Source organism: Rhopilema esculentum, chromosome 9 (genome assembly GCF_057945365.1).
Source record: "Rhopilema esculentum isolate cy_ngs chromosome 9, ASM5794536v1, whole genome shotgun sequence".
NCBI classification, from domain to species: domain Eukaryota; kingdom Metazoa; phylum Cnidaria; class Scyphozoa; order Rhizostomeae; family Rhizostomatidae; genus Rhopilema; species Rhopilema esculentum.
The window spans coordinates 1,283,978-1,295,957 of NC_142823.1; the positions used below are offsets into that span (position 1 = coordinate 1,283,978).

General features: G+C 35.3%; 1 protein-coding gene across 1 annotated transcript; it reads right to left on the reverse strand.

The window, feature by feature from the left end:
- Positions 1 to 798: 798 nt before the first annotated feature.
- LOC135688850 (syntaxin-7) lies at positions 799 to 11,236 on the reverse strand. The gene is made up of 10 exons (XM_065205883.2): positions 11,050 to 11,236; positions 9,518 to 9,577; positions 8,686 to 8,755; positions 7,336 to 7,456; positions 6,193 to 6,270; positions 5,755 to 5,879; positions 5,049 to 5,124; positions 4,197 to 4,269; positions 3,123 to 3,205; positions 799 to 1,593 (listed from the first exon to the last, which is right to left on the reverse strand). Exons 1-10 carry the CDS (start codon positions 11,114 to 11,116, stop codon positions 1,501 to 1,503), a joined length of 846 nt encoding a protein of 281 aa, XP_065061955.2. The 5' UTR covers positions 11,117 to 11,236; the 3' UTR covers positions 799 to 1,500.
- Positions 11,237 to 11,980: the final 744 nt, after the last annotated feature.

Sequence of the window (11,980 nt, forward strand, 5' to 3'; positions counted from 1 at the left end):
CAGAAGGGGTAAGCAAGTGCAAAGGGTAGAAAGAAAGAGGAGGCAATGGAGCAAAGTTGGGAAGATAGGCAAAGAAAGAAAGAGTTGGATAAAAAGGAATATGCAATTGAACAGGGTGGTACAATGGGTAGGCAAATGGAAAGATTGCTCAGAAGAGGTAGGTACTCGTGGTAAATCAACGACTTGAGCTGTTTTCTTACTTAAGCTGGACAGGCCAGGAGTGCAGCGATGCCTAAAGCTTTGAGGTTCGACCATAACTTTAGGGAATCAGACATACAATATTAGTCTAGATCACATGAAGACATAATAAATTAGCACTTAAGATTCAGAAATCTATAGGAAAATGTGAACAAAAAACTGTTATGAATGATATGAAAAATAGTCCTTTGAAATATTTTGTCTAATGGGGTCCACTTTAAAAGTAACAACATTAAGTCCAGACTCAGATTGATAAATGTGTTTTCAAGCAAACATTTAATACCAGATGTTGCCAGGTGTGACTTGGAACTACGTAAAGGCCGCAATTTTGCTGTCAAACACCAGACGCATATGCAAGAATCTTTTACGTCGAAAGGAAATTATTGAATGCAAGAAAACAGATAATTCGCACATTGAGAGTCACATAAATTGGACAAACATAGCTCAGATCAACAAATCCGGCCAAAAATTATTGAAACTTTTCAAGAAAATTTTCTTTTCACTCAAAAATAACTCTCCTCCTCCCCCATTCAATGTTCGATGCATTCAAAGTAGATGGTGATAAATATTTTCAGGAACGCAGTTCAATAAAAGTCCAAATTTAACTGATAGGCACAAACGTTTTGATAAACAAATCATTTATTTAAACGTTGACAACAAATTACAAAATTCTTTCTACAGAATGTAGATAACAAATTATAAATATATGATAACCATTTAGTGATTAATTCTACAAAATGAGAAATTTGTCAATATTTTGTCTAGTAATCTAAGGCCCCGACGTAAATTTTTCTTCACAAAAAGCTTCTGTTGCATATCATCATCCCCTTATCAGACATTCCTTTTATACATGAAGACATATCAATTCTGTGGCAAGCACAGTGATGACTTCTGGGAAAATGGGACCTGAAAATATTGCTATCTTTATCTTTATACAGTCTCTTGAGCATTTTGGTGCACCTCTTGAGAGTTGATCACTCTATAAATTAAATTCAGCCAAAATTCCCACGGTACTTGAATTGAAGAACAAGAAACTTTTAGTTTATAAATTAACTGGAGAACATTTCAACGAGTTTAATAAACTAAAACGCATACCCAGAATTTTGGTGAATTATATGCATAACGACAGTCATAAAAGGTTCATCGCAAGAGATACTGTTTTCAATTGGTTTCTGCTTTAAATATCGGCCGAGATTTTCATTGCAAATTGAAAGTAGCTATGGTGTTAATAATAATTATAACTTGACAACATATCAGGCTGCCCCAGGCTCTTCCTTCGAAATAAAGGAAATGAAATATGATTTACTTTTCAGAAAGGTAAATAATTAGTCCGATAATGCCAGCAGCAACGAATGCAACGATGCATATGATACAAAGACGTTTTCTTGCACTTTTCTAGAACGAAACAAAAAAGTGATGTCATATATTTTTAAGCCTTTTCCAGTGAAATCTCTATTGTATATAGGACACCTAGAAAATGCACTTGAATAAATGTTGATAGGTGAGAAAGAATCGCTTTTATTTATTTGGTCTCAACGCTGAAGAATGTTTGCTTTTGGGCGTCGAAAAATGCCTTATTTTTTGAGCAGTAAATTTCCAAATTAATCTTTTTGAATTAAAAAATTAAATCAATAATCTTTTTGGGTGTCTAAAAAACAATCTCAAATATTAAGTTCTAGACCCTAACGATTTCCAGACCATTTACTTTTTTGAAAAGCACAGAGCAAACTGCTTTTACAAATAGTAAATTTTTGTTACAATGTGATCTGATAAATACTTGAGAGCCTAATCAGCACCACCTTCGAATGGCAATGTTCTCAGTTCCATGTTGTCAGCGCAAAACAACATGGAACTTAGTTTACTTGATGCAGTCTTACCAGACGTTTTTGAATCGAAATCTAGATTGATTGAAGTGGTGTAAGAAACTGTTGGTGTAAGAAATTTTTATTTTTTTGTCGTTTCACCCCAGTGAATTCGCCAGCCAAGACTTGAGCGATTATAAGAGGTCAAAGGCCTAAAGTTAAATGCATGTAGGTGGCTTTCTCCATTACTCTATCACCCAATTAATCCATGCAGCAAGTACTGACTTCTAAAATCTTCATGCAGACCATCGACAAAGAATCTCTGACGCCACATATTATATTTGGATGCAAAGAGAAAAAAAAGGCAAATTGTTTCAGCGCAATACATATGTATGGCAAGCATATTTCAAAGATGCAGTCATGTTGCTGCTGGTCTATTTCGCATTGAGGCAGCCATAAAAGTGGGACTTTCAAATCCATCTTGTACCTGTTCATACGTCTGATCAATTCACGTCTCTTATCAGAATTTAACTTGACAGTCAATCGGAAAGTTGAAGAGGTGAAATGGAGGTAAGCATTGACAATCATTGTTTGTAAAGCCTTCACCAAAGTCACAAACCTGTTTTTTTCAAAGTTTTAGCCAGCAGTTTTTATTTCTGCAGGAAAAGACATCGCAATTTCCATTGTCCTTATTTGAAACCGGCCTAACCCCACATGGCCTTTAGAGCACGATACCTGACAAAAGCTTTAAAAAAAGCTGTTTTCGAGACTAAAGACTACGGAAGATGTTTAAGAATCAAATTTACAAAATTTCGAATACTTTTGATGTAAATTCGTGCTGTGATTAGTCGCCAGTAAATGCCATATCTATTGTAAATATAGGCCTGTGGCAACTTTTTCACCCAATTTCTCGTCCTAGTCACTTTATGCAAATACAGAGCGCCTATGCAAATTAAGCGCACGGATATCGAAAAGGTGTATTGTACGATACTTGGAAAGACCTGAAATTGGGGGAAAAGAAATGACATGCTTTACAGAAATACGACAAGCCATCAGGTGTTGCAGGTAATATTGTTTGAGTACTTCCTAATTTAAAGTACTTCCTAGAAAAGGATAACTTACTTGGTAATCTTTGGCTCTTTGTAACTGGACATTTGCATCTCGAACATGAACGACTGCTTGCTCTACGTTTCCTTCGATTGAATCTGCAAATGATTTCGAAAGCTGTAGGTCACGATACAACGCAGCCTTTTGGTATTTGTTTATCTGACAACATCAAATTTTACTTATATAGATTACATGCTTAAATCTTCAGAACAAATCAGTCATGGTTTCTTCACACAATCTAGCGTTTAAAAAGCAGAAAATTATTTACAGTTTTCCCAGAAATTCGAAGAAAACATTTGTTGAATATGAGGATGCGCTACTTATAAGGGTACACCTTAGTCGGATTCATCTAAAAACAGGGATTCCCGTTTAAAGATTCCTTTTCACTGATACATTAAAATTTTCTGTATTCATAATCATTGTATGTTTATGATACTTACAACTTACGTTTTTTAATTCTTAGTCTATTACCTTTTTTGAGGCCTGGGGCAAAATAAAAGATTAGGCCCGATGATGTTGACGTCATTGAAAGTACGATTGCTGTTGTAATCAGGCACCGCGCAGCCATTGGGCTAGCAGGAGCTATAGCCCCCCATTTTTTGCAAAAATTAGTTAGGGCATTTTTGGAATGTTCGCTCTAACGCAATATTGGAAAGCTTACTTTAAGGGGTACTAACAAGTAGCAGTTCTTCTTGACTGGAAACCCTTTTTGTTCATTTCCTTGTGGTTCAATGATATGTTGTATTTTCTAACTTGGTTAGCTTGGTGTTTAATTATCTTCAAGCTAACTATACAGTATCTAACTTCATAGTAATTGATATCTTCTCTAAATGAGACTGCTTTTTATAATAAGTGGAAATAAGCAAGTGTTTTCTAAAAGGAGTATTATCCGGCGTTCTGAAGAGCGTGGCCTAAATTTTTTTCGGTCATACCCTTTTCTGCCCCTCCCCTCCCCGACTTTTAGACTGGTGCACGATGCCTTTTGTAATTGTTAGGAACTTTGATATGACATTTTGGAGCCCCTCTCAGCTCGGGCACGGGGCATGCTGCCCTTTCACCCCCCTGACAGCGGGCTTGCCAACTACATACCTATTGCATCACCCTGTTCGTGAATTATAACTGCTAAGTCCCTGAAGATCTCGTTGACGTCAAGAATATCTGTCTAAAATAGAAAAAGAAAGTATAAAAGCAGTGTTTGAAAGAAAACCATCAGCTAGAATGTATTTTTAAACATCTGATTATACCGGATGCCTAAAAGTTACATTGGCAGTTCTGTACTTCATATTTCAAAACTCTGTGCTCGGAGAAAACATGAAAAAACAGCATAAATAGCAAACCAAAAACTTAAACTTTCGCGAAATCCTGTTTTTTCGCACTAGCGGTAAAATGTATTCCTTGATGTTTAAATACACGGGGACTTCTACTTCACAGGGGATGAAGGGAGCTTTTGTTGAGAATAATGTTGAAACTAATCACAGTTATATCTTGATAGGTAGACACATTTCAAGACATTTTTAAAATGCTTCAACTCGAAGGTGTCCGTGAGACGAAACCTGGGATTTAGCTCAAGAATTCAGTTGGACAATTCTAATACTGCTTGAAATAACAATGTAATATCATTTGCTTGACGTTAAGTTGCAAAGACTTGCACACAACATCACGCAAAAACACCTTTCTTCAGCCACTCACCTTCCACATACAACAAAATGTATACAGCAGATGCCACAATAGCGCAGCAATCAAACGCAAAAACACCAACGCCTGCCAAGGTTGCGTTACAAGTGGAGGGCCACTAGTTTATAGACGAGCTTTATTGAGAGAGACTATAAGCACTGATAGAAATCCTTATGTCTAAGCTCATTTTGCTATCACAGAGACGAAAACACGACTGTCGTTCGTGACCTCGTAGCTCAGACCACACATATTAACATGGCGACCTACCTCTATCTGACGAAATCTGTTTTCCCTTTCCTTTATCGCCTCTAACTCTTGCTCCTCCGCATGAAGCTGGGCCTGCCTGTATCAGAAAGAGGTTTTTAAAAGGGATTGATACTGATTAGCAAAAATTGAGAAAGTTCGTCATGGAAAGGTAGAAAGCAGGGTTGCCATTTGGCCGTTTTGACGGCCAAATTCCTCTATTCTGGCCGTTTTTCAAAGCTATTGGCCGTCCAAAATTGATTTAGCCGAAAATGTAAAAGTTGTCCGAATTTTGGCCGCATGTTGAAAGCCACATAAATACAAAGAAAACGACAATTTTTGCACAGAAAATATTCAAAATTTTGTTAGAACAATCTCAAAATTGTAAATAACGAAGCAAGAAACAAAGTAAAAGATAACAGAAAATTGAAATTGAAAGCAAGTTGGATCTTTTATAACAAACAAAGCCAATTTTGATTACACTATTACTCTAAAGACTTAGCCAAAATGTAACTTTTTTGTATATTTTGTTTAGCTGGCCGAATTTGGCCGTCACGCGTAAAATATTTGGCCGCCAACCATTCCAAGCATCTGGCAACCCTGGTAGAAAGACTGCCAAAACCTTCCTACGGCAGCATGCTTTCATTGACTCTCATCAACATAGACAATGCACTGCTTAAATTCAAGCAGTTTATCAAAACTTTCATAAAATTGAAGATCAATAACATACTGCTCTACGTCGTTAATCAGCAGCGTATCGTCGCTGTCATTGAAATTGTCTTGGCTGACATCGTGTTTTACAGGGCTTAAATGAAGCTCTTCGTCAATGTGGCTCTTGAGTTTGACAGACAAAACCTGAGAAAGAGCAAGCAATACATTTGAAGCCTGTAAAATAACCCATTGGCAAAAATTGCTTGCAAAATAACTTTTTATATAAAAGTTAGCTAGTTTCACTGCAAAATTCATGTAAACAGTAGGGACATAAAGTCCAATAAAACTTCTTTAATATTTTTGCAACAAATATTTCCCTTCAAAGAGACATCTCTTGCAAGAAAAGCAAGCACATGAATTTGTCAACTAAACTATTTCCTAACAATTAAACAAACATAACCTGCTAAAGATTTTTAAGAATAATTTGAATGAATAACACAAAAAATCATGGGCTCACGTTTTGAATTGCCTGATACCTAGATAACGAATTTTCAAATTCTTGCTTTAACTTATTCTGCTGAAGTTTGTTTTGCATCTGGAAACAAAGAAAAAAAGTAAAGCATGTTGGTAAGTGCATTGAATTCTGAAGATGATCAATAAACAAATAAACAAATAAAGAGAAGTAAAAAAGAAATGGACTTGATTGAATAAAGTAAACTGCTTCCATGATTTAACTAAAAAAACTCCCATTCATATCAGTTTACCAATAATGATAATTTCATGATAGTTTAATTGATAGCATGAAAATTTTTCAATATTCTTATTTGAAATGAAGGTAATTGACAGACAATGGAATGATGAGAACATGACATTTGATAGCTGTTAGAACATACAATATTTATGGAAAAACAGCAAACATGATAAAACACAGACGCAGCCAGAATCATTTAGTAAACTTAATGGAATCTATGTATAATCTACCACAGCGATGTCACCAGCCCATAAATCTGTGATCGACAAAAAAGTCTCCTGACCACGCCCTTCAGACTCTCGAAAAACGTGGGAAACGCCTTTTTAGTATTTTTATCTGTTTTGAAGCTTTTTGGAAACAAACTTTCTCAAGCAGCTTTTTTCATAGCAAGGTATTTTTACAAAAACATAAATAAAAAATTGATCTGATCAACCAGCTCTCCCTCTCAAGGTTTTACAACAGATTTCGAGAAAATTTAGCTTCGAGAAAACTCCAGTGGACATCCTATTCCACCTTTTGATGAGGCCACTGATCTACCATAATACTTTATTAAAAAAAAGCTTGCATTAGAGGAAAAACAAAATAGTTTATATACCAAAAGCAGTGCTAAAAATTGATGTGTCATATGAAAGGTAACTTATTCACTTTAAGAAATTTCACTTGACCCAAAGCCAAAACAAAAACAAATGTTAAAAGGCACATCAGTTTTGCAGAACCATAGGAAGGATAAAATTATTTGGGGGCACCATTGTTTGAGAGCAATAGACACAAAAGGGATTGGGGGGCTTTTGTCTCTAAAAAAATTAACTTCTGCTGGTCAAAAAAATGTATAAATTAGGCTTTAGTGTCTGTGTGCAGATGCATTAACTAAAACATGTGACAAGGATATAAAGAAAGTAGATAACTAACCAATTTATTTCCTTGTGGATCAAACCGGTAATTGGTTGGTGAGCTGATATATTCTGACATTAGCTTGAAGTTGTTCTTTGCAGCTTTTGCCAGCTTGTTTGTTTCTTGTGACACTGAGTGACTATATGAGTGAACATTCAAGAAAAAATTATTTGAAAACAAAATGACAACCCAAGATCTATCTCTAATGACTGATTTGTTAGCTTAATTTTTTAGCAGTAAGAAATATGAAAATGACTTTGAAGAAAGCAAACATCTTATAACATAACAAGGGGCCCAAAATGAAGTCATGCTGGCATGAAAATTTGGTAAAATTTGCTCACCATTACAGAAGACCAAAAATGGAACTGTTGAATGCTTTTCACACGTTATTCACAGCATGAGTTTCGTTTCGGGTTTCATGTAAAGGGCATCTTAAGCTCATAATATTGCATTCCCTCACCCCCCACCATCAGGAGTTTACCAATAATAAAAAAACCAAGAAAAAAAGCATCTTGTATACAAGAAAATGCAGAAGCCTCCCAATTTATGTTATCATTAGATAGGATTTTCAGTGTGTCTTTTATACTGTTGCATTGATACTTTACAGACCATTGTTAATTTTATTAGCTTTATATCATTATTAGCTTATATAAGTGTGTAATCTAACAAATTCCTAAGCATTCTGATAGGAAGATTACGATTTTCTTCCACTTGCAATAATAATGATTGCTTGTTGTATCCCGTATTTGTTATACTAAGAGAATTTGTAAGGAGCTAGTTAGGCAGATGCCAAGGGGCCCAACATTTTCTTCGTTATAAAAGGATATTAATTATCTGGTTTTCATAATATCAGGATTTGGCTGTAGATTAGTCCTATGAATATCTGAGAATTTTTTATTTAATCCACAATCTTGACAAGGTGTTCAGCCTCTTTTAAGCTGCATGAAGTAATGGTACTAAGGACAAATAAACATTTAAACCCGTCTCAAAAACCCACAAAACCAATAATTAAGAACTTTCCACTCAAAACAAAAAAAGGCACATAATATTTTGCTTTACTGAAAAGCAGTTGGTGTATGATAAGGGGTGCACAAGCAATCACATGCCTCTTTGACAAAAACCTGAATCATTTAACTTAAAATGGGTACTGGTATAATGGAGAATTTTGATTTAAATTTGACAAAGAAAATCAGACTTGATCTCATCTCGCAACTGAATGTGTAAATTTGAAAAACTAGATATTCAATGTACAATAGAAAAAAGCGCTATGTGAAAAACAAAAAAAACAAACAAACAAACAAATAAAAGAACAAAAAGATGGATGAGTATTTGATACTACATATCTATTATGGAATTACGTAAACTTACATTTTGTCCTCTGCATCTTGAGATTTGGATTTTGCTTGAAATAATTTGGAGGTACTTTCCAAGACCGACACTAAAAATTTTAAACAGTGAGCTTAATACTGAGCAATTTGTTGATAGAATTTCTCTAAATTAATCAGTGCTTCTTTTATAAACATAAATTCCTATGAAAATAACAAATAAATACAAAATATGTTTGGCTTTGGTTGAGTCAATATAATTCTTTGATGACTTTATTATCAATATATGACTAAGTGTTGAAATAGGGTTTTGCTGCTGATAAAAATTCAAGCAAAACTATATATCCTAAAATCTGCAAAGTTTGCATGTAATTATACAAGCTTAAAGTCAGAAAAAAAAACTCAAAATGGTGACGCCAACTGCCAAGACAAACTATGTATCAAATCTTTTTTACAATTCTGTGGTGTCCAGTTAATTTGGGCCCTAGCTCTGATTTTGAAGCGTTTCTTTCATTTGAAGCTACTACTTTATTATTCAATTTGCAGTGAATACTCTTTAGGATATATATAAACATTTTCTTTTTTAGAATTCCCCTCAATTCAGAAGAGACTCTCTATCCGCAAGTGCGTGATAAACTTCTCATTGATGGTATGAAAGGGAGGGGGAGAATATAGTTAAAGCGTTGACGACTTTTACTTTGAAAAGTAATTAAATCCCGGGGTTGTCAAATTTTTACATGGATACTGCTGTACATGATATATAAAGTAATGAACAGTATTACCAGAAGACCAAATCTACAGAGATCAGACATTGCAATGTTTACATTCTAGCAGTGTAAAAACATTGTGTGTAAAAAATTTCTATTTTGTCTTACCATTTTTATTTATCCTGAATATCTTGTTGCTTGTATCATTAAAGATTGACTGGAAATTATCTACAAAAATAAGAACCACTGGTATCAACCTATGATCTTTTTCGCTAATAGATATAATCATACCTACCAAAAAACACCTTCCAGTCAGATCAAATTAAAGAAATCCATTTTTCAATCTCACAATGTAGGTATAATTATTTAGTACGGAATAAATATTGTTGAATTTTCATTAGTTACTCTTTAACGGTGTCAATGAACTAGCTTGATTATATCCCCTAATAAAAAAATCGGGTCATCTTAAAAGCTATTGTAGCTTTCTGGTTCTCAATTTTACTCCAATCCTTACTCTCCTGGAAAAAGCATCCCCAGGAAAAAAATGCCTCCTCAAAGCCATCATAAATTTAAAAGTACTCTCAGTTCTTTTTAAAAGGAGAGAAATATCTACCAATTACTGTCTGCCTTCTATGGAGAAGTTTTTGAAAGGGTGGCAGACCAGAGTGGGATGTCATCAGCATGTCCACAAAAGAGAGACAATTGAGAACTAAGTGATTTGAACCCAGACCAAGGCCAAGGAATGGTCTCATCCAGGTGTCTGGGTATTCATATATCACATTTTTTCTGGTCAGAGGATCTGCATGCACATTTAAGGTCAGATGATATGGTAATCTTTCCAGATTGTTAAGTTTTTTTTCTGCGCAGGAACCGCAAGAACAATAATTTTGAAATTTGCGGATAAGGAATGTTCTCGGCAAAATCCTCCACAGAATTTGAAGCAAAGGCTTTCGAGGAAACCTTGCATTCTTTGCTTTTCTTGTCATAAGAAGTCAGAAGTTTAAATGGTGGTATATTCGCGGGGAACATGACCAGATAAACAAATATTGTGTGTGGAATCTACGGGCAGATTCAGAAAGAAGGATAAAAATTATTGACACGTTCCCAGCGCAGACCGAACTTTTCAGTCTGGTATTCTTTCTGGGATCTGCTATGTAGAAGGTATCTAGACGTTGGCCTTCTTTTGGCTGCACAAACTTCCTGTATCTTATAGGTAATATCATGCAAAAAACTCTAAGTCTAAAACTGGCTTTCCTGTGCAAATATGAAAATTTTTAGACCTGCATTTTGATGACACAGCCAAGGTGCTAAATACCCTGAGCTATCTCTGGCATGCATGAAATGGGTACTTTGGCCAGAAAATCTTTTTTAAGTTTCAAGTAACCTCGCCAATTTCCAACATCGATATCTCACATGACCGACCAATCACTTTGGACAACATAAATATGTTTTGCCATACAGAGACCGCAATATTTTGTCTTCTCGGTTGAAATAAAGAAATTGAGCCGACGCCAGCTGTGTTTAATGTGTTTTAATAATATGCCAGTAAAAGCTTTAGAAGGGGTTAAAGAAAACCCTTTAAAAGCATTATCGATAGAAATGCCGTTTAACCGAGCCCTGGTAATTTCGATGATCTGAAATGTGAAATAGGACATCAATATAACACACACAAAATATATAACCGTAAATAGCTGCCGTACCAATGCCGCTTGGCCGTTGGTATGACGCACCGACTGTAGCGCCATATCCAAAATCCCCCTTACTCATGATTTATGTCCCTTTTCGACTTCTCGATGATCTTGGCGCAGCTTTTCACGGAAAAATTACTGTACCTCTGTTTGTTGCCATTTTGTCTTGTACCTCCCTCTACTACCGTATCGGAAACAGGGCGCCGAGAGATATTTGATTCGTCCTGCGCAGCGGCAACACCACCGAACAAAATATACATAGTTCACTCCTCGGATTCAAATTCCACTTAAAATTGCTCAAAATTACAAAATTTTGATAATTCAAATAAAAATTGACTTCCTCTAAAATTCTCTAAATTTCCTTGCGTTTACATTAATTCAGAAAATAAAGAGATCTGAACTCAAAGGCAATGCTGCAAAGAATTTGCATCGAAAAATAGCCAGTCTATAACAGAGGTAAATCCACGAACGCAGCATTGAGGATGTCTATGATTTTAATCTTAAGGGCAGAATGGAGATAAACCAATGACACTGGGGGTAGACAAATGGAGAGAGTGAGACGCATCCCCCGGGAGATATGAACAATTATTTGGCAAGAAAATTTCAGATAGTGCTACCTACATTCTTCATCTGTCTTTCAATTTAATCTTTTTACACGTTTCTTTTAAATAAGAAAGTTTTTCAGCCCAGCCCTCAGATTTTCTCAGCTATTTTCTAATTTCAGCACTAAAGCTTTCTTAAAACTTAACGTAAAATTGGAAAGTTTTACGTTACGAAGCATGCGCAGTGATGGAGAGGATGAAATGCTATAAATATGCTATTTTTCTCAAAAACCCTCAACCTCATGCTGTATTCGTCGTTTCCTGTTCAGCACATTTACTGTATCGTTGAAATATTTCACTCTTACTACACCACAATTTCCTTTCAAACTTTGAATATCTAA

Excerpts from the sequence above, each read along its gene's own strand:
- LOC135688850 (XM_065205883.2), bottom strand. The coding sequence starts at position 11,116 with ATGAGTAAGGGGGATTTTGGATATGGCGCTACAGTCGGTGCGTCATAC. Across the intron at positions 9,578-11,049 it reads CCAACGGCCAAGCGGCATTG|ATAATTTCCAGTCAATCTTT; the intron begins GTACGGCAGCTA and ends TTATTTTTGTAG. Across the intron at positions 1,594-3,122 it reads AAAGAGCCAAAGATTACCAA|AAAAGTGCAAGAAAACGTCT; the intron begins GTAAGTTATCCT and ends GTTTCGTTCTAG.